Source organism: Gymnogyps californianus, chromosome 4 (genome assembly GCF_018139145.2).
Source record: "Gymnogyps californianus isolate 813 chromosome 4, ASM1813914v2, whole genome shotgun sequence".
Taxonomy (NCBI): Eukaryota; Metazoa; Chordata; class Aves; order Accipitriformes; family Cathartidae; genus Gymnogyps; species Gymnogyps californianus.
Genome location: NC_059474.1, coordinates 26,725,075 through 26,750,302, shown reverse-complemented (window position 1 = coordinate 26,750,302; position 25,228 = coordinate 26,725,075). Strand labels below are relative to the sequence as shown.

General features: G+C 41.7%; 1 protein-coding gene across 12 annotated transcripts in view; it reads left to right on the top strand.

Annotated features, from left to right (window-relative positions):
* The window catches only part of APBB2 (amyloid beta precursor protein binding family B member 2), a 135,867-nt gene extending 112,009 nt beyond the window's left edge, over positions 1–23,858 (top strand). For 10 of the 12 annotated variants that reach the window (XM_050896684.1, XM_050896689.1, XM_050896682.1 and 7 more), the window contains 6 exons: positions 14,564–14,678; positions 17,270–17,357; positions 18,452–18,535; positions 19,048–19,163; positions 19,958–20,137; positions 20,740–23,858. In XM_050896684.1, coding sequence (XP_050752641.1) covers positions 14,564–14,678; positions 17,270–17,357; positions 18,452–18,535; positions 19,048–19,163; positions 19,958–20,137; positions 20,740–20,907 — 751 coding nt within the window. In that variant the 3' untranslated portion in view covers positions 20,908–23,858. The remainder of the gene's footprint in view (positions 1–14,563; positions 14,679–17,269; positions 17,358–18,451; positions 18,536–19,047; positions 19,164–19,957; positions 20,138–20,739) is intronic. The other 2 variants (XM_050896685.1, XM_050896692.1) reach the window with 1 other exon arrangement.
* Positions 23,859–25,228: the final 1,370 nt, after the last annotated feature.

Genomic DNA, 25,228 nt, shown 5'->3' with positions numbered 1-25,228 from the left:
CCCCTTCCCGGGGAGACAGCATTCCCTCGGGGCTCACTCTAGGAGGGGGGCTCCTTTCTCACACCTGTGCAGGCTTGCAGGTCGCGGGCTGTTTTCCTCGGAGGTCTTGGCCTTTTCCCCTCAGAAATGAATCTCAAATCATGTGTAGCAGCCCTGACACAATTTTCTAGGTATCATCTTCCCACGTTATTGGCAGGCTCTGGCTTGACCCCTTTTAACTCAGTCAGCTTGGAAAAAGATATGTAGAGCACCATACCGAAGCACTTGCACAGCTGCTCTTGCAGCATTTCTGGCACTTAGAGCCATCAGCAAAATCTGCCATTTGAACTGAAACTTTCCATGTCTGCTTTTTAGCCTTGGGGTGAATTTTTATTTAGGTATTTATTTATTTATTTAAGTTTGAAGGTAAATCATTTAACCATATTCGAGCTACCAGAATGTGAAGAGAATACAGGCAAATAGTCTTTTGTGTGAAAGTAATTCATAAATTACAAGACACTCTATGACGAGATATTGGGTTAATTGGAAAGCTGTAATTAGCTGGTTAGAAGCAGGATGCAGCCCCCTTTGATTCACGTGCATCCCATGGTGTGGGAGTCCCCCAGCCAGAGTCCAGCTTGTTCCTCCCTGCCTGGGGAAGTCCAGCAGCCCAACTGCTTGTGTTTTTCTCTCACCTTCCTGAATTTCCTCCTGTGCTCCTTTCTTTGTCTGTGCTGGCAGCTGCAATGGTGATTGTTCTGTAGAATTGTATCTTGCATAACAATAGGGGAATTAACAGATCTCCCTTTAAGAGTTTGCACCAGCAGGTCATGTTTTGCATCTAATTGTACTGTGTTTAAAATCTGCTAGATCCAAGACATTTCTTTTCTGGTTGTTTTTTTCCCCCTCTAGTACATTGTGTATAAATTGCTGGAAGGTTTTTCCAATATAAAGCTTTTTCTGAGAGATAATCTCCGTTTGTCCACTTCATATAAAGCCAGTGATTAATGCGTGAAGAAAATTATATATATTTTGCTTCTCATACTACTTAGAAACATTGACTTTATTTTCTGGGAAAGTAAGTGTGATACTACTTTTTCAATTCTGATTTTCAAATTGGCACTGAAATACAGAATCAAGGGCCATTTAGGCTTGAAAAACTTCCAATATTTGCAATACTGAGGTCTAATTTTAACCTCTTAATTTATAAAATGTTAGCAATAGACATGGTGAAGTCCTTGCTGATTCTGCAAAGCCCAGTAGAAAGCCCATGTAGCTGAAGCGAAGGAATGCATGGGGGTTTGGCTGGGGAGATCCACCCAGGTCACCACTGGATATTGAAAAGGGGAAATTCCCAGTTCACTGCATGGAAGGAAGTGGAGCAGAGTGCCCTGTGTTTCTTCTTCTTTACGATGAGGCTAAGTCTCATACTTCCATTGTAAGATTTCTGGGAATGTCCATTACATTTGTAAATATGGATATTCTTTCCAACTTGATTGCTTTCATAGAATCATAGAACAGCCCAGGTTGAAAGGAACATCAAAAGACCATCTGATCCAGCCTTTCATGGGAAAGGGAGCCTAGATGAGACTGTCTAGCACCGTGTCCAGTCACATCTTGAAAACCTCCTGTGATGGGGACTCTACCATGTCCCTGGAGAGGTTGTTCCAGTGAATGGTTCTTCACAAGGAGCCCCATAGAGATTACAAGGGGCAACGTGTACAAGTTGCACCAGGAGAGATTTCATCTCGATATAAGAAAGAAATTAAACCTCTAGCTGTGTACATATGGATCCATGTGTTACTTGCACTTCCGTGTTGGACGGATGCATTAGCTAACCGTATGCACGTTTAGTTAAAACCTGGCTTAGAAAGCCTGTGTTTATTCCAGATCTACTCACTAAGCCATTTCTAAGCAGTAGATCAATCCCTATAAGCTTTGCAAGCTTGCTAAAGTGAAATGTCTAATGGGAATTGGATCCCTTTCCTTCAGTGTGCTCTGTCTTTAATCCTGCCCTTATTACTTGAGATGGGATGATTTTTCCACTCCACTACTTTTTTCTCAGACTCAGTTACAAACTAGGATGATGTAGGGTCCCACATTTTTGTGCACAGTGCATGAACCTTGCTTGGATGCTTGCTGGAGATGAGCCCTTCTTAAAAGAGGGGAGTTGTGAGATGCGTGCAGGAGGCAGGGGCAGGAGAGCAGGACTAAGCACCTCTCTTCTGCAGAATGGTTATTATCCCTGTAGAAACACTATACATTGCATAAAGTGATGTCCTGTTTTTAAGGAGGGGCGGGCAGAAGCAGGCAGCAACCCACCTCATTCCCCAGTGCAGCTAACCCTTTTGCGGTAACGTCACAGGGAAACTGTGTGCTTTCTTCACGACAGCTCCAGAAGTGCACATGTACCTGTGAACTCACACTGCTGGTGTTCCACGGTGGCTGGCGTGACCTAGAAAGCAGCCAGCTGCGGTGGGTTCTGGGGACCCACAGTGAGCCCTCGCCGGGGCTCAGGCAGGGAGCAGGGCAGGCAGAGCAGCTCTGCGGGAAGGGGGAGAAGGGCAGCGCCCAGCCAGGGAAGCTTGTGCCTCTCCTGCCTGCCTTCGCCTTCAGGAAAGGGGTGTTGGTTAAGTGGTACCAAGAGTTAGTGGTTGCTGAAGTGCTTCAGAAATGAAGGAGTGTAGTGATTTTATGTGTCCTGGCTTCAGCTCAGTGCTCATGTGAGGTTGTTACCCAGGCTGTCACTTCTTCAGGGTGCAACTTTCAGAGGAACCCAAGTGACCTTGGGGCGTGAGCTTTTGGAAAAGGCATTAAAAAAACTCGTGACTATCTTTCTACTCTTTCAATTTAAACAACATAAGGTTTTCACAGCCTAAAGAATTGTTCTTGTTTGTTTTGTCAGTGTCTGCTTTAAATAGTGTTATTTTGGAAGAAGGAAGGTTCATGCACTTTGTATGTCTATTTATGCTTTCTGCATACTACTTCCCGGACTTGCGTGTGGTATTTTAAGCTTGGTTACCTCCCAGTGTTGATATGTCTGCGCTGCCTCTCTAAATTCAGCTGATGCCTGTTGGCTTCATTGCATGTTTCCAAAAATACGAACTTCAGAGCAACAGGATTCAAACAAAATAAGTGTCGAAAGGAAATAGTGGCAGTATGCTTAGATACACTGTGCTACAAACAAACAGCAAATGTTAAATGTACAGCAGTTCTTTCAGCTACCCTGTCTCATCATATGCTGAAGCTCTGTCTGCGTGAGTGCTTTCTAACTTGCTCTTTCTGTTTCTTCATGCTTCCCTGGATTCAGAGAGAGGTAAATGATTTTCATTTTTCCATTTTCATGTTTATCCTTCCAGCATGCACCGAACAATGTTGTATCAGTTTGCTTGTATCAGTGAACAGAAGCTAAACTTCAGTGAGTAAATTCGTATCTCTCTGTCACCTTTTCACATTGCTCTTAACAGTATTGTCAAGTTGATATTGCCTGTTGGTTTTTTTTTTTTCCCCAGGTCCCAAACCCTCTAGTACTAGAACAGTTTAAAATCATGCAATGCAGTGGGTTTTGATATTTGCTTCTGGTGTCTGAGTTTAAAATTTAGATGATGTTGTTCTCTGCAATCTGAAATGCAAGAAAGTTGTACTAAAATCCCCCTTTTATTTAAAAAATTAAAAAACCATGATACTAAAAGCAGGGGATTTAAGAGCTAAGTTTAGCAAGAGTTGGAAACGTCAATGTTTATTTCCTATTTTTGGTATTTGTTTCGGATCTGGCTGGGTTGGTTGCTTGTCTTTCGAGTTTGAAGAAAAGTTGTCCCCGGTATGTTTGATTTGTTTGGATGTACAAAGGGGTTGTTTGGGATTCTCTACAATGCTTCCTGTTTCATGGGAGCGCAGACAGTAAGGCATTGTAGTCAGGTGCTTTGCAGCACAAGGGCTGCAGCCACTCTGAAGGCTCTTACTGATAGAACTGCATCCCTCAGATGAGATTTGGCGTTTGTTTGCTCTTCTAAATTGCAAGGACTTGAAAGTGGGACTGGGCGGAAGGAATGTGGTTTAGAGATGCGGACCGTTCCTCGCATTTGCTTTGTGGAATATAATGAGAACGGTTTCCAGGCTTGACTGGTTTTTAATCAGTTCTTCAGGCGGTGTTGGCCTAGGGAAATGTTTGAACTTTCTTGATTATGGCTTTGCAATCTAATGTAGATTTCATGCATGTGGGAAGCGATGATCCTCCCAGACTAACACTGGCAAAAGTGTGCTGCAAGCAGATTTGTGGGTAGTGTCTGTGCACGATTGCTGTCTTCTCTGTCTGAATAATAAAGAACAAAGGAGAACTAGTAAGCATTGCTTATAAAATAAATCACACTGGAGAGATTAACTGTTCTAGTGTAGTCTGCTGCCTTCTTCAGTTAAATCTGTAGTAGTGCTTTGAGCATCTCAACGTGATGTATTTCTTTATTAAATCTTTAAATATTCCTTATAAACAAAGGCCCACATCTTAGATTAGATCTGGAAGATAGAAGCATTGTCAGAAATAGCTAAATACTTATTTGTCAAAATCAAATTTACAGGATCTGCTGCAAAGAGGCTGTTCAGAGGTTCACAGGCATAATAATACGTTCATTTACTTAAAGGAAGTTCAGCATTCATCAAAACTGCTAGACTGGCCATCCTGAGGTGTTAAACCACCACTGTGCAATGCTACAAAGGAGAAGCAGCAACTGCAATGGCCTTGACAACCTACCTCATTTGTGTGCCTTTGCCTTGAAAACTGTGCTGCACAGGGCAGGAAGGCAGCCCCCTGCCTGTGCATATTTCATAAATGCTGTGAAGCAATTAAGCGCAAAAAAAACCCCAAACACCATGAAAAAATTGTGGCAATAAAGTCAGTGGTCAGTGATTTTCATAGGATCTGCCCCTGAAGTTCTGTCTTCCTTTAAGTTCATTTATAAAACAAGCTGAGGTCTAACCTCCTGCTTGACTTTTCAACTTGCTGCATCTGGCTAGCAGTTGGTGAGCAGGAGTAAGCCCCATCTGTCCCCCAGCACCAGCTGAACGTGGCACACTGGTAGCTGGGGCCCCCTCGTGCTGCCGGCATGCGGTGCCGGGTCCTGCATGCTCCAACGGAGGTGGCCTGTGCCCCTGGGACCCTCTCCCCAGTGCCCTGCCAGCACTACAGGAGTGCAGAGTCTCCAGGGCAGTCTTGGTGGTGTCCGCGGCACAAGTGATAGACTTTCCTCCTTGCCCTGACAGTAGTACTTCAGCCATATGAACATGAGGTGAGGTTGGGAAGGAGGACCAGCATGGAATGTAAATCTTAGCTGTACAATCTGTACTGTTGTCACTATGTTAATAGAGCTCATGGATCTGGAGAGCTTAGATACTGAATCGCGCTTTGACATGACTCCATCTATGTACATCTGTGGCCCTTTGCAGGGGTGGAGTATAGCCCTTGGCAGTAGAAAGGGAAAAGATTTATAACATCTCAGAGCCATCTTTCTGGCTAGCAAGGCAGCAGTGGCAAGGCTGATGGGAGTCCTGTCCCCTCCCCACAAGAGGAGGTGGTGGGCAGCGCTGAGACGTGGGAAGCGTGTCTGGGGGAACGGCTTCTGCGGCTTCGTGAGGATCAGGCCGCAGGAAGGAAACTGCAGTGAAAAGTCGTGCAAATGCTTTCAGGCTTGGAAGCGCTGGGCTCTGAAGGGCTGAGCTGGGTATCGGACGTATCAGCTCTGTGAGGTTTTTAACAAATTTTGGAAGCACACAGAACTGTGGCAATGATAAGACATCAAAGAAAAACTGGCAGGCTGCGTGTTTCAGGGCTGCCAGATTAAAGCCTCTGAGTATCGCACAAAGTAGCCATAGCTCCTCCTTGAGAGTTAGCAAGTGACGTTATCAAGGAATGAAGCAAACAGCTTTTCAGCAGGGGATAATTTGCCCTACAAACTTTATGCATGAATTGGAAAAACAAGCTACGCTGTGTCAATGCCAGACCATTTGAGGAGAATTTAATAAACGCAGAACTGTTGTTTTGCTGCAAGGAAACCCATTTTCAAGTTGTGTGAGAACTGAAATAAGAAAAGTCTCCCAAAAGTCTCTGCTTGGGAGGGCATCTTAACTACTTGGATCAAAAATTAATGACCAGGATAATGTAGTGGTGGCCAAGTCTGCCATTCTGGGTTGTAACTGGGGAGCAGCCAAAGAGGTACAGGAGCTCTGTGAGGCAGAGCACTTGGAGTGAGGAAAAATTGCAAGGCTTTCGTATGTTTTTAGAATTGCCAGCAACTGTCAGAAATGTAGAGAAAATTCATTCTCTCCCACATCTCTTCCAACTCTAATCACTAAGGAGAGGGGAGTACATGTCATTAAATGCACCGTGACTGTCTGGGAGAAATGGGAAGGAGAAGACTTGTGGGAGTAGTTATTTTTCTTCCTCCTCCTGCAGGATCTGATTCCAAAGTGGTTGGTATAGTCATCTGGAGAAGGGGCTGTGGGTTTCCTTTGGAGGGTGTGGAAGGGAAGCAGTGATTCCATTCAGTGTCTGTCTGGCATCTGGTAGGTGAAATGGAAGTTAAAAGGTCCTCAGTAAATCTTCTACGTACAGATTTTGCAGCTTGTGTGAATGCTGCTTATTGCATCTAGTTCTGGTTTCTTACCTTTGGGTTTTTCTCCCTAACTTCGCAAAATCCTTGACGCTAATAAAAAGACAAGTGAACTGAACAGAGTCCCAGACTTCATTTCAGCTATAAATCATTCCCCTTTCTCCTATGTGAAAGAGCAGTCTTGATAAAAAATTTGAAGTGTTAACCCAGAAGATCTGTATTTTCTGTCATACATATTACTGCGGGGTTTCTTGCACCTCATCTTCCCTGCCATTTGTGATACTAGAATATTTGTGTGTCATGGAAAAACCCCATCAGAGCACGATCTTGCTGGTGTTACATTTATCCGCTTTTCTTCTTATGTGTCTCCTCTCACTTTCCTTGCTTTTCTCCTTCTCTGCTCATTTACTCTGCTCCCATGGATGTTCATGTCTCGCCGGTGAATGGCAGCCTCCTGCCAAGTGCCTTCTGACCCCACTCTGCTGTAGCGGTGGCTGCTCTCCCCTTTTTTCTTCCTGCTTTCACAAATTGCTGGTCAGCTGTTTGCAGGAAAGCAAAGTGAAGCCTGAAGGTTATAGACTCAGGAGATGGTTTCCCCGCAGCCCGCCGGTGTGTGCTCTGTGACCCTGCAGTCACAGGAGACTGTACACCAGTACATAGAAATCAACAGTCATCTTCTGTAGGCTATTTTGGATGAATTTCAATCAATTTTAAGCCAAGCCCAGAGGATATCACTTGCTGGTTCAGGGATTCTTGTTACAATTTGTAATACATAAATCTGTAAAGCAATTTACATTTTCCTGCATGTGTATCATTTTAATATAATTGTTTTAAGTAGTGGTAACTTAATTTTGATCGATAAGAGTAAAAAATTTTATTTCAGACTTCAAGGTTAGGGTGTTGGGGTTTTTTAACCCCCCAAAAAAAGATTAATGCAGTTTTACACTCCTTTGAAGAAGTAAAGTTATAGTGAGAAGGTAATGGAGGATGTGCTGCTCTTTCAGGCTGTACTTAATTGGGATGTCTCCTAGGACTTTAGCCTAATAGTGGTAAGTGGCTATGACTTCTACTCAAACAGGACAGCATTAGCATAAATTGCATTTAATGTGATTATATTCATCCAAGGTTGAGCAGCTAAGTGATGCTTAGTCAGGTGTTAAATAGGTATGGCTATCTAAGGTTTAGTCAATTACTGTAGACATTTGCCAATTAGAGAGGGTAAAAGAGCAAATCAAAATGAAATTCCTTTCTACTTAGCACCTTATGTTGTCTTTGCAATTCTCTAAATTGCTTTTTAAAATGTCTCTTTCTAGTCCTGTACTCTTTCAAAATAACTAAATTTCTACTGAATTTTTAACTGTTCAGCAGAACCAGTCTTACCTACTTGTGCAGCAAAATAATTTTCTTACCTATTTTTCTGGTTTTCTAGTTTTTTTCCAGAGTACTAGGTTATATCCAGCTCCTATAACTGGAAAGATACTAGTGGATCATGTTGTAGATGTGCAAATGATTTAAAAAGAAATTACCTACTATGCAGTACCCCTTCTCTATAATCCTGTATCAACAGAAGTGATGTGCTTGTGTTATTAGGTTTTAAGAATATACAGCTTTTTTCTGCAACGAAATACATTATTCTCCCACTAAACGCCATGCTGCTCTCCCCACTGACGTGGAAGGGAATTTTACCAGGAGCTGTGGTTCAAATCCCACAGATTTCATGTGCCCTCACACCCTATTGAGACAGAGAAGACTCCAGCTGGATGAGATGTGATCTACTAACCCTGTGCTAGCTCTGTATCCAGCCATGGGCTTTGTAAAGGCTTTTGACTTTCTTTTTTCCCTTGTTTTCCCAGCAAGGTGTAAAGACAGGGGAATGGTAAGAGGAGGCATTTGCACTTTTCAATAAATTTCTATTGCAAACACGTTACTTGGCACTTCTTCATTATCAAAAGGGCCTGTTGCACATAAATCTCACTTAAATGTTAATCAGCTTCAAGTGAGCTGCAGTCGAATGAAAGTTTACAGATGAAGCAACCCAGAAGGGATCCGAAGTGAAAGAAGAATCAGAGAGTAGTCTTCTGGCTTATTTGGTATTCAAGGCTTTGGACAAACAAGAAGCTGTTGCCTTCTGGTCCTGTGTAGGGAGGCACAAAACTTTTCCCAAGTTTTACTTTGTTACTGATGCTGTAGGGAGCAGATACTCTGGAATCCCCAAAGCCATACCTTTCTTCTCCAAGAGGGAGCACGGAGCTCGGTTTTCCCAATGCCTAGAAATGCTCGAAGCAAGGCTGCAAGGCTCCCGCTGGCGCTGGAGGAGCCGACTGCCAACGGCCTGTACAGGTCCTGGCTACTGGGCTGCCATGTAGGACCGCTCGTGTAAGAGCGTGGGCATGTAGGTGACTTCATGAATTAATGAAATCAGGAGTATTGTTTGCACACTGTCAGAAGGGAGAAGGATGGTTTGTGTGCTAATTTTGATTGATGATTTGAAAACAGATGGTGCTGGCAAGGTTGTGCGTGATGCAGTACCACAGGTTTTGAAGAACTCTGATTTCCTCCTCTGTCTCAGCAGATTTACAGATGCAGGCCCTGATCATCTAAAGGTTTATGCATATTCACAATCGTGCACGTAATTAGCTGATTTACTTTCTTCAAGCTGTTCAGGTACTTAAAGTGAAACACTGGTGTGTGAGTCTGAAACACCACCGCAAGGGTTTTATTAGCTCTCAGTAGCTGAAACTGATGTACTAGCTGGTGTTTCATTTTCTCCTGTAATTGTGCTATACCGCCTTGTTTATGCATCCATACAGTTACAAGCAGAAATATTTACAGAAGCCGCAGGACCAAGTGCCGGAGAGGCTCGACGGAAGCGTTATGTGCACCGCTGCAGTACTGAGGCAGTGCTTGCTGAGCCGAGGCCTGGGCCAGGTGCCCCCAGCAGCGCCTTCCCTGCACCCACCAACACCTCCGCGGGTGGGAAGTGGCATTTCTGGCACTTCTTCAAGGTGACTCAACATGAGTGGAATTTCACAGGACAAAGGCAAGACATTTCTCACAGCCTCCGGAGCTTTCCAGGCCACATGCTGGAGACAGTGCAAACAGTAGAGCCATCAATGTTTCTTCAATAAGAAACCCTGGTAGCAATTCCGGCTGGGGGATGAAGGGATTAAGAGCAGCCCTGCGGAGAAGGACTTGGGGGTACTGGTGGATGAAAAGCTGGACATGAGCTGGCAAATGTGCGCTTGCAGCCCAGAAAGACAACCGTATCCTGGGCTGCATTGAGAGAAGCGTGACCAGCAGGTCGAGGGAGGTGATTCTCCCCCTCTACTCCGCTCTGGTGAGACCCCGCCTAGAGTACTGCATCCAGCTCTGGAGCCCTCAGTAGAAGAAAGACACGGACCTGTTGGAGCAGGTCCAGAGGAGGGCCACAAAAATGATCAGAAGGATGGAACACCTCTCCTATAAAGAAAGGCTGAGAGAGTTGGGGTTGTTCAGCCTGGAGAAGAGAAGGCTCCAGGGACACCTTATTGCAGCTTTTCAATACTTACAGGGGGCTTATAAGAAAGATGGGGACAGACTTTTTAGTAGTTGTGATAGGACAAGGGGTAATGTTTTTAAACTAAAGGAGGGTAGATTCAGACTAGATATAAGAAAAATTTTTTACAATGAGGATGGTGAAACACTGGAACAGGTTGCCCAGAGAGGCGGTAAATGCCCCATCCCTGGAAACATTCAAGGTCAGGCTGGATGGGGCTTGGAGCAACCTGATCTAGTTGAAGATGTCCCTGCTCATTGCAGGAGGGGTTGGACTAGATGACCTTTAAAGGTCCCTTCCAATCCAAACCATTAAAAAAAAAAAAAAAAAGTCCTGCAGCAGTCCATGGAGGACAGCGTTACATGACCTATATGTAGGGTCGCTACCAGCTCCGTCAGAAAATCAACACATTGCATTTTGACTAAAAATACCATCTTTGTGGGCGGTATCTGCCCTTTGGCAAGTGCAGAGCAGGTCTGTCTCATCAGGACTGTTGTCATCCTCCTCTTGCAGGGACAACAGCATTGCTGGCACTTCTGTGGCAGGACTAAAGTGGCAGGTGAGCCCTCTTGTCACCTGGAGTGTCCCACTACAGATACCGCATCCAATAACACTCATCAGACTCCTTCTCACTGCCCTCACCACAGGTCTTACCATTCAGAGGGGTTACTAAGCCGGGCTCTGTGTGGTGGCTTGTTCATTTGGCTGTCATTAGCCTTCCAGGAACAGAGAAATGTTCTTACTGAAAAGCGCGTGAGCTCGTTAATGTCAGTGCTGCCCTCCACATTGGTCTCTTTTGATCAGAAAAGTAAATTTATGCTTGTGAGAGAAATGAAGCTCAGTAGGCTGCCCCCGGTCCACCTCTCTGCCTTTAAGATGCTGTTGAAAATACTCTCATCTAAGGTGTTTCCCACTTACAGGGCATAATTGTGAGTTGTGTTCCTTTATGACTGAAGTCTTTGATCCTGACAGAATTCGGTCTCTAGTTTTAACACAGTTTTAATTGCTTGGCTCATTTTTATCTCTGCAGTCCTTTGAGTCCTTCCTCCACTGGGAGATAACATGCTGACTGAACACATTTAGTATGATCTTAGAGATTCCCTTAAGGCTGAAAATCCTTGCAGTTAAGCTTGGGTCTCAGATAAACTCTCTGCAGGGTGAGATTTAATGTGGCCTCAGGGGTTGTCTGTGCATCAGGGACTTGGCAGCGCAGTGGAGATGCCCTGCCTGATGTGGTCTCCTACAGCAAAGCATGGTAGTTTATTGGGACAGTCGTCGTCTGCCAGGACATTACCAGAGCTACTGATCAAAGGTTGGACCACAATTTCTTGGGCTGTTACAAATGGGTTTTGCTGCAACATGTTATGTCCCCCAAGCCCCGATGACTTGCTTTGGTGGCTTTGTCCCATTTTCGTTTTTATTAACGATAAAAGAAGGTTCTAACAGATAGCTCTAACAGATAGCTGTATGGCTAACAGAAGTGGCAAGTTACCTTCTGTGTTTGTGCAACTCCTTGAAGGTGGTGGCCTTATAATTAGAAATCCTGGTATTGTACAGTGCTCCTGGGGCTGTGCAGATTTCTGTTTATTCAAACAGGCTTCTGCACAGTGCAAGCAACTTGACAAAACAACACAGGATACTCTTCCTAGGATCACCTTGTAAAGGAATGCATAAATCACTTGTAAACAAGTCCTGGAAGGAGTAGTATTGATTTGAGGTAAACGCTTGTAAATGGTAATAGCCATGTAATGGTCACATAGATGGCTCTCAATGTTATTTTAATTTTATGCGAACACAGGTTTCAGCTGTTGTGTTTGCACTCTGAAAAAAATAGACCTTGAGCCAATAATAAGATGTGCGCAGCAGTCTGCTTGTTTATGTGTCTTTGCTACCCTGCAGTAATGGTCACTGCCAGCAAGTTTTTCTTGCGTGTAAAGGGGCGGAAATCTTAATGAAGTTATGGTAGCAAATCCATGTCTGTTAAGCGAACAATGTTTTCGTATTGCAGTTAAAATATTTGTAAGGGAAGGTATTTGGACTCAAAAATGTGAAGTCTGAAACTTGGGGCATTTAAAAGATGGCAACTAAAGCCAAACACCTAGCAAACAAAAATCCCAAATGTTTAGGATGTCTGGAAATTCCTCACTTACAGCTCTCAAACCAGGCAAGGTCTCTTCAGAGCTCAGGATATTGTATGTGGGACTTTTGTGAGCCTGAGCATTTCCAAATATCTACAGGTCTTTCAGGAGCATCAGTAATGTTGAAAGCTTACTTCAAAAGGCAAAAATCTCAAAGGTTTTTTGTGGGGGACTTGGTTTCATTTTTTTCCCCATAGCTGCTAATTTTTCATAGGCCATAGCTGAGCCATACCCCCTTCTCTTAGTCTTATTACTAGAGTCCAGCTAGGAGTCTTCAGTTTGCTTTTGAAACTTTAAGCTAGGAGGAAACCATTCTAAAGCAAGGCTTGGCACATGTACAGATGAGCCAAAAAGCACCAGCTTTTTTCCAGGAGCAAGATTCCAGCTGGAACTCAGCATCTCCATGAACTTGCAGTGCAGCAAAAGGGAACAACACACCAAAAGGCTCCTGCAGATTGTGGCCAAGGTGCTTAGGGGTCAGGCTGGAGCTAGGAAACCTCAAGGCATCTTCTGTAATAGACAGCACCTTCCTGGATTATTGCTTTTTGATTTTTCCTGCAAGTCACGAGCAAGTGGGTGAAACACTGTCCCTACCCAGGGTGCCTGTGTCGCAGGGCAGTGCTGCAGCCGGTGACAGCTGATGCAGCCCATGGGCTGCATTCCACGTGCAGGAAGGGTTCAGGTGGCAACATGCTCCACATGCTGCTCCGCTGCCTCCTGTCTCTGCTCTGCCCTAATGTGTGCCATCGCATGTTGGGATGCAGTGAGATGGAGAGGTCCCTCCAGCTTGACTGTGTTTCTGCGTGTTCTGTCATGTGGAATTGTTTCCAAATCTCAGCTCCTGATAGTTTTGTGGGTTTTTTTTAAAGTATTATGCATCAGGCTTCAGGTTGCAAAGTGGTTAAACAGAAGAACAACCTGTGCCTGTCACTGAGCAGCCCAGGCAGTGGGCACCTGCCCCTTTCATTGCAAGGGCTCATTAATGACAAAATCTAGTGCTGCTGAATTAGATACAGGTAAGGTACTTAACTGCAGGACAATGTTCGTATCTCATACAGAGCTGGAAGTCCAGCTCTCCATCTGCCACAGTCTCTCGTTCTCCTTGGATAACTTCAGTACACAATTCTTCAATTCACTGGACATCTACAATGAACAAAGAAATTGGCAATCCATGCTACATTAAACCCTGCTTGGGATATTTACAGACTAGTATAAACAGAAGTATTCCTGTATATAAAACCTGTGGTTTAGGAATATCCCTCCTTTCTCTTCACCAGTTAGAATCTTGCTGGTAATTATTTATGTATAAAGAGGAAAGGCACTGAAAAGAGACTTCAGGCATAAGAGGCTGTTGGGAGCTCCAGCTTCACTTGTCTGGTCTAATTCTAGTTAGCTACTCAGCATAGCTCTGCTAGGGATGCAAAGTCCCAAAGAAATCTGGAGATAGCAGGAGGGTCACAAAGTAGGACTGGGATGTGGTTGCTCGGAGGACATGAAAAAGCAGAGGTGCAAGACCAGGGAGCAGAGAGTCTGGTATAACAAGGATGGTAACCAGGCAAAGCCAGGCTTCTTCCCGACTCAGTATACCCCTTTGACTTTTTCAGAATAGCTCCAGCTCTTAAAGAGCCTGAGAACAAATAAACATAATCCTGGCACTTCCATCACCCATGGTAGAAAGCTATACTATGCCGTGGTGACTAGCCAGTACAGTGCAAAAATCTCTTTTGTAGGGCAGCTTTATTTAACTTCTGAAAAAATAAGGTCAGAAATTTAGGCCAATTAGTGTGAGCAAAGCTCAGCAGGTTCACATCTCCCTTATGCAACCAGATCTCTAATTACTGTCTGCATATTTTAAACACTTTATGCAGTCCTTTGAAATACGATTTTTCTCTAACTAGGCTCTTGTATGCCGTTTCTCAGACTTTTTAGCATTTAAGAGCTGCATGTGTTTTGTGTCTTAATTTATAATTCTCTCCCCACTTCAATAAAATATTTGAGTAAATTTTCCTGTGTATTTACAATTGCAGTTGGAATTACAGGTTGTAAGTTCAGTAAGTTGCCAGGTTTAGGAAACTGTAATGAGCTCTTCAATTATATAGATTAAGCACCAAATTTTAGATACATGTTTCATGGATATGTGGTTTGTTACATTTGTAGACCTGCTTTGTCTAAGGCATGTGCTTTATTCTTTGACAGCTGAGACATACACCTGTTAAGTTGAAGTAGGACTTGCTGTTTTGGAGATACTACTGATTCTAATGCCTTAATTTGTTTTGCTTGTTTCTAATGTGTCTATTTTGTTTACACAGAGACTTCGCTTATGTGGCAAGAGACAAAGACACAAGAATTCTGAAATGTCATGTGTTTCGATGTGACACACCCGCAAAAGCCATCGCCACAAGTTTACACGAAATCTGCTCAAAGGCAAGTAGATTTAAAGTCAGCTGCATTCATCTGTTTAGAGGTCCCTGAGCCTAATACATACAATCAGCAATTGTGCGCAGCGTTAGTTTAGTTTATATCACTGGCAACAAGAAACAGTGTAGAGAATTTGTATAAAGGAAAGGATGCAAATGGATGGGAGTAATGGGAGGGTGAGCATTTAGATTTGAGGAGGATGGTACGTGCTTTTGATTTGACAAGTGTGTATAGAGACTGAAGGTTTTCTTGAATAATAAAGAAGCTGTGGGTTCAAAATGGAAAAAGAACACAAAGCTTCAATTAATAATAAATGCTGATGTTAAACTCTGTAAATAAATCAGACCTTGTTTCAATGGTATTATTCAATGGTATTATCCTGCAGGACAGACAGGAAAATAGTTGCTAACGTTACTCTGCTGACTTAAAAAAAAAAATCAGGGAGAAGAGGGGGTTTAAGCTACTCTAGTTACAAATACTAAAGGATCTTAGTTCCTGCTCGTGGTAGTGTTGTCTGTAATACTGGAGAGGACTGTTCTTTTCAGTCGTTTTACCTTACAGATTTGCCACCATTCCCTGGTTATTAATTTTGGTTTTCTTGCATGATCAGTTCACAAGTGTCCTCTGTACAGTCATTTCATGCAGTGGTAGCAAGGCAGCACATCCTTTACTGCAGGCAAATCTGATTGAAATGCTTTATAGAGAGGCAGTTAAACCAATCTACTTGAAACTCTTTTTTATTCTTTTATTGAGCTGTGGTAGATTTGAGGCTGCATCCCCCTTTTTAAAAATATTATGTTGCTCATTTTGGTTTTTTTTTTTTTTTTAACTATGTCAGTTTGCACCACAGGAAAAGTGGGCTATGGGGATGAATAACCTTATCGGTTATCCCTGTGTAACTTGTCCCTCCTCGTGAGTCACGGCTCTTCTAGAAAAGCTAGTAAGGAAACCTTCAGGTTTTAAAATCCTGCTGATTTACTGTATGCTTGTCATTTGCTTTTTACATTTTGTCTTCACATTAGTGAATGGAATCCGTGATGTCAAATTCCCCTCTGTAGCCAGTTGTATAGTCTAAAAATTTTTCACTCTTGCAGCACTGCAGACGTGGCTACTGAACTTGCCATGTTTCGTGCAAACAACGCGAGCATTTACACAGTGTGCATTACTGTAACTTTCTGGGCAGCAGAGTTTTGCCTGAGGCAGAGGCAGAAGGTAGCCCAGCAACTGTGCGAAGCCTGGCAGGTCTGTCCAGGCTTGGGTGCCTGAGGAAATGCAGGTGGCAGGGTGGCAGGGCTCAGGGTGCGGCTCAGGTTTTTGAGGGAGCTGCAGGCTGTGCTTGGTGAAGTTTAACACCGGGGGCTGCAGCAGTGGCTGACTGTAGAAGCCTAGACCTGTTATATCCCTCCTCTTTCTCCTCCAACTCTCAGTTCTCACAGATGTTTCCAGCAAGTCTAGCAGGGAAAAATATGCTACACAGGCCCTACCACAGCTGCTTTTATCCAGTAAGGTCAACATCAAGTAAATGCCATGGTAGCTATACACAGAGGTATCGGAAAGAGAGTAGAGCTGTCACATATGTAACTATGATATCAAACTCCTGGCATTAATTTTGGATAAGAGAGCAACTAAGCATTTAAAACCATAGCTAATAGTAACACAGAATAAAACAGGATAGTGTTGTTAAGTAGAGCATGTTCCTTTGTAATTCAGCAATAGATGTAATCCTGATTCAGGGAAGCACTTGGCGTGTGCTAACTGACACACTGGACCTCTTTGCTGAGCCAGGGTTTCTTACAAAGCTAGCATGTATCGTTTTTCATCTGCAGGGGGGAATATTATCATGTGTCCCTGTAACAGAAAATACTTTCAAAATATAAAACCTAAAACAAAAAGGGGAGAAATTTGCTAGAAGCATCTTCAGACCAAGTGTCATCTGCTGGAACACCAGTTATCTTTATAGCTTAATTACAATTAACAGTTATAGCGTAAAGAAACAGATAGCAATGCTTTATATATGAGCTTTGGAAAACCTCTACTAGCTTCCCTGGGTCCCTTCTCAGTCATGTATTTGTAGGGAATAGTCATCCAAAGTGGTTATTTTGAAGTGGGGTTTTTTTTTTCCTCTTTTGCTAATATTATGCATTTTGGGGGAAGAACAGGTTGTATTTTGCATGACATTTTTAATTCCAGAAGAAACATAAAGATGGAGGAAAAAATTATACACAGCAGAAGGTAGATCAGAGAGGAACATGAATAATGAACACTCTTCTCTGTGTTAAATATTTATATTTCTTGCTATATTACTCCTCACTGCAATTTTGCTGTTGATAAAAATGGCTGGAGTTTTTTTTTCCTCCTCCATCTATCTTTCGTCTAGGCTTGGACACCACTTGAGTTCTTTATGTAGTTAAGGAATGGTGAATAAACTGGAAGAAAATTAAAGTTGTTATTTAAAAAGAATAACCTGTTTAGTCATGTAGCTTCTGACTTATTTCAGATTTCAGAATCTAGGGTTGTAATAGGAGTAAATTTATACTTGTAGTTGCTACTGTACTATATTTTCCAGAAAAATGCTGTATTATCGCTGTCTTCTTCAGATTATGGCCGAACGGAAGAATGCTAAAGCTATGGCTTGCAGCTCATTGCAAGAGAGGACAAATGTCACCCTTGATGTTCCTCTGCAAGGTACTGTGTGTTACAGCTAGTATCCTTGGGATGGTCCTATTTTAGATATGTTTTGTTTCTGATGCTGCTTTTGACCGAAGCGGAGCATGTTGGGTGGAGAGGTCAGGTGTGTAATCCTGTCTTTTAATGACTGTGTCTGACTGTAACCTGTTACTGTATTACATTAAACATTTTTATTGGTTATGTTGACAGTAATGGAGTCCTGCTTAGTGGTGTCAACTTGTGCATTTCCTCTTTTATTTTGAAATACGGATGTTGCAAACGCAGTGTTACTTATTTGTGGCTACTTGCACATATTGTCCTTTTCAAATCAAAATACCTCCTGCCTTGAGACTGCACAAATTGGCCAAATCTTCCTTAAAAACAGAATATACTCCAGTTAATCACTTGGATTCAGAGGGGCTGTAGGAAGATTCCTCCTAGGTTTCAGCATCTATTTTAGCAGCTTCCAAGCCAAGGAGTGCAAGTGGGTTGTCATCCAGTTTAAGGGTCTTTTGCACACTCTACTGCATTGTCGAAGAAAGTTGCCTTTGCATGCCTTTATTACTCATAGCTTAATAGTTGCCATTTTGAAAGTATTCCAGGAGAACAAATATACTTTGTGTTAGCTTTACAGGGAATTATATGCTTCTAGATCCACCAGTTTATACTGAATATCTTACTCCTAATCCATACATCAACTTGTGTAATTATCTGCTCAGACAGTAGTATTGATTACTCGTAGACTGTGTTTAACATATTAACAGGGATAGTATTAAAAAGAGATTCCACATTTTACATAGTTATGCAGTGAAACTTAGGTCTGTATGTCTCAGACACATTCATCTATATTTTCTGGTTTTTAATATGCCAGCAATATCACGTGACCTTATTCTTAGCATAGAGCAAGAATTAGGTGATGCAAAGTTATCCCTAATTCCTTTAGAAATTATTGAGCATTGTTCTTGTCAGAAGGAGTAAAAATTTGTTTTAATCAATACAATACCTTCAGAGTACAATTACTGGGTAAACTGTTCGATGTTACTGATGAAATAAAAGTGGTTTTCCCTGCTGTGAATGCTGATTAACAGAAATTGATTTTTGTTCCCATGCAGTAGATTTCCCAACACCAAAGACAGAACTGGTACAGAAGTTCCACGTCCAGTACCTGGGCATGCTACCTGTAGCTAAACCTGTGGGTATGTAACACTTCAGTGACTTCCAAAGTACCTTGCATAAACTCTGAAGGCTGGACTCAGACTAGCCAAGTGTAAATGCTTGATTTTCAAAGGGTAGCAACTCTTGTACTTCAGTCATACGGGTCAGGCATGAAGACATCTAATATTCAGGGCCTCATTTGAACATGCGTTTTGCAACCAGAGTATTTTGGGAGCTGCCAAGAAGGCGGAGTTTCTTTCTACTGCTTTCTCTGAATATGAGCTCTGCTACTAATGAGAAGGGCCCTAGAGAACTGAAATGGTGCAGCAGCTAAACAAGATGCTATCCTGTTTTTTCTAAGCCAGAGGCACCTGTTTTGTTTTTGCAGATGAAGAAAACCAACTTCACAACCCTTCCTTCCATCATGAAATTAATTTTAAAAAGGAGTCCAACACGATCTGTTTTCTGTACTACTATGTGAAAATAAATTTTTGTTATTGTTTACTTATACTCATGTATTTATTTTTCATTATTGCATTTTCTTCTCTTTTAGGAATGGATACTCTGAACAGTGCCATTGAAAGTCTAATGGCTTCCTCTAGCAAAGAAGACTGGATGCCAGTTACCATGAATGTTGCTGATGCTACAGTCACAGTCATCAATGAAAGAGTAAGGCAGACTGTCTTGTTTAAAACGCATTTAATGTAATATGAGTGTTGAAAACCAGGAACACAGAAACACTAATAGAAAGAGTTAATTTACACCAGAATTCATTTGCTCGTTTTGCATTTTATTTCTTTACAGAATCTGCAGAGGCTCTTAACTGCTTGTATCAGCTTCAGCTTTATTTACCATTCCAAGCATGTTCTTGGAAATAAATTTTTATAAGTATTCATTAGATACTTAAAACAAAATCAGTGTTATCCTTTCTAGGAATTTTGAGCCTAAAATGTTGTAGGTTAAGCCCTAAGTAGCAATCCTAAATTCTAAACTGTATTTACTTTATTCTTGGTATGGAAACCAAGAGTAATATTAAAATCTGTGTTTCACATCACTGTCCGTTTGTAGAGCATTTTCCATAGAGATTAATACAATGAAACTTTCAAAGAATGTCCTTTATATATGTCTGTTTATGAGGTACTAAAGCAACATCTCTGTAACATACCAGTGATAGGGGAGCATGTTTTGCAGTCACGATAGCCACGTTTTGTTTCTTCACAAAACGAGCAATTTTTAAAATGCACGATATGCTCAGTGCTAACGCTGAAAGCCTTGGTCTTCTGGTGATAGCCTAGAAGGGGAGATCCAGCCCAGGCCTGAGCACACTAGGTGGATGCAGATAGATAAAAAGGAATTCCACAATACTGCATCAGTGTGTGTCCCCCATTTAATCAACTTAAAATTGAAAGTAAAGTTCCACAGAATATCCAATAGTAATGATCAATCATTTGATTCATAACCAGAATGAAGAGGAAATCATGGTGGAGTGTCGTGTGCGGTTCCTGTCCTTCATGGGAGTAGGCAAGGACGTTCACACATTCGCCTTCATTATGGATGCAGGAAACCAGCATTTTGAGTGCCATGTTTTTTGGTGTGAACCAAATGCAGGCAATGTATCAGAAGCTGTTCAGGCTGCTTGTATGGTAAGTGACCTTCTTCAAAGGCATCTAATAGCACTTTTCACTGCCTCCATAAATAATCGTCTTTCCAAATTTGCAATTATATTAATTTCAAGACAGAAAAAGAACAGATAAAAATAGCAATTGGGATTCTGATCTATTTAATAATTTAAAACCTAAACATTTTTAAGTTTGAAATGTCAATTTAGTGAACAATGCACCTTTAATCATCTTCCCTCCTAACCTCTGCAACATCCATGTGAGTTAGAAATCTTTTCTTTCACTATACAAGTTATCTAATGCTGGAAAAACATTTTGCTCAGAGTTGTGTTCTACAATCCAGTGACAATGTAGTGAAAGTAATCCATGTTCAAGAATAGCTGAACCCAGAAAACTTACTTTTCAGTTTTCAAAGGGCTGTTCATATGATTCAGTATCTGTTGTGTGAACAGTTTCTGCCCACAGATTGACAGACCCCTGTCCCATTAACTTCAGCTAGGCTGTTTGTCACGGCCAAAATGGAGATTTGACTGTATTTGATGAGAAAGTATTAAAAGTGTATTTAAAATGCTCTGTGAAAGTATTGGATACAGTAAGGATTGCAGAATGCTTTTGCTTTGTTGCAGTTACGGTATCAGAAGTGCTTGGTAGCCAGACCTCCTTCACAGAAAGTTCGACCGCCCCCACCTCCTGCAGACTCGGTGACTAGAAGAGTTACAACTAACGTGAAAAGAGGAGTGTTGTCCCTCATTGACACTTTGAAACAGAAACGCCCGGTCACTGAGATGCCATAGCTGCACGAGAGAGAAGATTGTCCTGACATTTAACTGAAGATAACAGTAGCTACACTAAGGAAAATGAACTGACGATGTCTGGCCTTCCATTTCAAATTGCTGATGCTTTGTCTTCAGAGAATTTACCCTTATTGAAACAATGTTAGACAAGCATGTTCTCTCGTTCTTGCCACCATCGTGTGATATGAAAAGAAGCATGAATAATTTTTTTGCTGTCAGTGAGTTACACCATGAGCAATGGAAGGTCTGTTTGATTGTAAATACATGAACATTACCTAAACTCACACAAAGAAAGAATATGGCCACGTCCCTCCCAGTGAACTCATGCTAAAGTCCTTGGAGTGAATGGTGCCTGAGTTGATAGTTTCACCGTCTTGAGCTGGATTTGTCACAAACCAATCTTAAATCCTACAGCACTTTGCTCTGTTTTCAACACTGGATTAGGTACCAAGTATTAGCTACCATTGAATTACTGTAGATTAAATACCAAGTTTTATTTTTTACAGAACTACACCTGTTAGTTTTAAATTGTTTGTCAGCATTGGTCTAGCAACCACTTTAACATCTCCCTGACATGCTTTTGAATCATGGTGTCATTATTTCATCTCCTGGTTATACATTATGGTCTTAGAGAAGAATCGTGTTTAATACCAAACCAATGCTGAAAAATCCAGAAGTGTTTTCAGTAATTGAGTTGCAGGGTGATCCACTGAAGCTTTTCAGCTTTAAACATACAAATGCAACTGTTGGCTGTTAAATTTATTCTCCTAACTCTGTCATTAATTCATCAAAAATACCATTTGTTTCACACAGGGTTCAAACCAATCAGGAGTAAGAAAGAACTAGTCAGTAATTTTATTGTCTTACAACTCTTACAGAGACTAAAATATTCCATACCTTTTCCATACAAGTGTTTGACGAAATGTTCAATTCAGTGTCTGGTTGCACAATTCCCCCTTCCCCTCAAAGTTTGTTGCTGAATACTTAGCATGCCACAAACAGAACAATCATGTTTGTTGTTATTTACAGAAATTCCATGAAATTTCTTTTACTTTTAATGCTCTTGTGACAAAATAAGAAGAGAGTTGTTTTCTAACAGGATAGTGCTTCAGGTGGTACAACTTGATTTCAATGCTTTTGCTCCAAAGGCTTCATCTAATTGCTCTGATTTACGCACTACTGCAGACCTGACAAAGTCAGCCCAGTATTGCCCCTTAAAATTGTACCTCAGGCTAATTTTCAAATGCAGGTAGGCATCTTGAGTCTCTCCCTTTGCCATCTTCTGTCTAGACCTGTAGACTGGTACAAGTTTTGGAAAGGGAACATTAAAGATATTTTTAACTAGCGTTAAAAATGTTTTGCCTCCATTTATAGATATGTTCCAAACTGTAACTCTCCCAAGTCTGCAAATCTGGTCATACTGTAATTTTAAAAGAACATTGGCAAGGTTATTATTACAAGAACTCTTTTTTTATTTTACTATGCAAGAAACTGTTATTAACAAACTATTTTCTTTTTATTTCCTTGTTTAAATAAATTAATGGCAACACCTGGGCAAAGCAACTTAGGAACACAAGGGGGAAAAGAATGATGATTCAAGAAATTTCTGCACTGAAAAATGCAGAAAAATCATTAAACTAAACTCAGCGTGATGTATGAGCAAGTGTCAGGTGAAGGCTAGCTGTGCAACTATTGTAATTAAGTTTAGCTCTGTAGAACACCATCCGAAGAGCTGATCCTCCACCGATCTCAAATCTCTTTATGACCACGATTCTGCACCCCAGGCACTGAAGCAATTGTTTCCCCTCCCAAGGCTCACATTCCTGCCACCTCCTGTGCACCAGCTCTATTGCTTGTGCAGCTGGAGGAGAAGTTGCGTATGCCAGGTAGGCAGGGAGAACCGGAGGTGAGGGGACGCAAACCAACCCCCTCCTTTTAGCAGTACCAGCGGTTTAAACTGACCGCGAAAAGCCAGATCGCAAAGCATGGAGCTGGCAGCTTGCATACGTGCTTGTTTCTAGTATTGATCCCAGTGACGTCTGCTAGGAGCAGCGTAAAAACTCACTTCCCATCATGACTGCTGTCAAAATGTGGCGGCTAACAATGTACCTTTAGGTAGGATCGTGAAGTTAAGAGATAAAAGTTTCCTTATTCGTCATCGTGCTAGCGATTCAAACTTTATTTTATTTTAAATTACAGAAAATACTTTGACAGTGTCTTTTTTAATTTCCAGCTGGAAACGCCAGGATTTGGGATTTGCAACTGTTCTACAACAGTGAATTTTAAACAGTATAATTAAATTTTGTAGTTGCATCTGCACAGTGCTGATTCTCCCCAAGAGGGAGCCGGACTCTCTTTAAACCAAACCAACACCTAGCAAACAGCAGTGTGAACGTTCTTCTACATCGGTGTTGTCAAGGCTATGAGCGTCTAGTTAGCTTTCACTAGCAAAGTGTGCAATTGCAGGAAGGGCTGAGGAGAAGATAGAAGGGTATTTGGAAAGCTGTAGGTCACTTGCCAACGTATGTTTTAAGAGTTTTGTGTCTGTTAACAAAATGTTGTTGATTTTGCAAATATTTAAGTAGTGTGCTTAATGGTCTGCCTATATGTGGCCTTTTTGCTTCAGTAGAGCTCCTTATTCTCCAAAAGATTAAATATACACCCAGGTGTTTGCAGAATCAGAGCCTAATACTGCAAAGCCCGTTATCTTTTGTTAAACAATGTATTAAGACACTCTTCTTACCATGGCCAAAAAAGTATGTATGGGGTATGTGTGTTTGAGCAACTGCCGCTGCTTTAGTTGATGTTATAGAGACCCTTCAGTTATCTATGCATTTTTTAATAATACCTAGTGATTCTGTAGGGAGGCAGCCATGTTCACTATGCCTTGTATGTCTGATGCCATATTTTAAATTAACCTGTTAAATACAGCTTATAATATTTTTATTTTATTTATTCTGTTTTTACTGAAATATCCTGCATTATTATGTTGATGTATTGTCTTTACTGGATGTGCTCTTGTAACATTCTTCACTCTGTATACTATAGGTTGCCTAAAAAAAGGCAGGCTTTGTAATTATTTGTAGTCACATTTTTATTGAAGTCTGTAGAAAAATGATGTAAAGCCAAGCTGATTTCTTAATTTTTTTCAATGCAAGTAGTGAGTTAGAGGTAAGTATCACATGTCAGTCATGTCATTAATACGCTCCCTTGCAGAAGCAAGGCGATTTATATTCACAGTCAACGACTAAGAGATAAAAGCCTTTCTTTTGAAATCTGCAGTGCTGGCTGTAGGTTTTATTTAAGCCACTTACTATTTCATTTGAAGGGGAGCAAGGGGGTGTGGGAGATGATAGAAGGCCACAGAGGCCACCTACAGGGTAGTTAAACAGGAGTAACAAAAATTGCATGGAAGGGCATAGAATCCATTCACAGTAAGATGAGTTCTTAGTCATATACTTCGTGTACGGAGTCACCTGTACCTATTGAAACAAGGTGCCCTTTCGTGACAGAGGAACAAAAACTATGGAGTAGCTACTAGCTTACGCCAGTTCTGTGTCACTAAGAGTTCTACATCCCTTTTCTTTTATCAGGCGTTTCATAGATCATTTAACTAGGGATCCAAAATTGTTAGTAAATCACCCATGGAAAAGAGAACTTTCTTACTTCAGCAGCTAATACGGGCTCAGCCGTTCAGCATTACCATTAGCCCCATTACTCCTTTCTTGGGCAGGTTAATTAATACATGGCTAAAACTTGTGCTGTACAGTCAGTGAAAGCAGGTTTGATTTAAGAGCAGTAAGAAAGAAGGAAGCACACCCACTTTATTAGCAGAGCTCAGTCTTATGTAAAGCACGTGATTGACACTGAAAAGGACAATTTTCCCTGCTGTTGACCACCTCTCCACATTTAAATGTAATCTGTTCTGAGAATAAATTTAGCTGCATAAAATGATTGTCTCAACTGTTACTGGTCCATGAAAGTGGGAAATGATTTGTTCCAAATTGTGGTTGAGGGGAGGGAAAAACATACTGGTGGTTTAGAGGCAATGGCAGTACAATGGATGCTTTTGTATCTGGAAAGCTGAATCAACAGTTTCTAGTTGAAAATTACAAATACATAACTGGATTACAGAAAATTAGTTACATAAGATACAGTTTTACTGTAAAAAGTCATCGAGTGTTTAACTGAGCATATGGGCTTCTACCTACAAGCCATCTGAAGTCAGTCCCGGATGTTGCCACCATGTGATGTTCAGTGCTTACAAAGTAAGCTGCTGACCTGCAGAATCAGAATCTTCACTACCAGCTCTTTGATACTC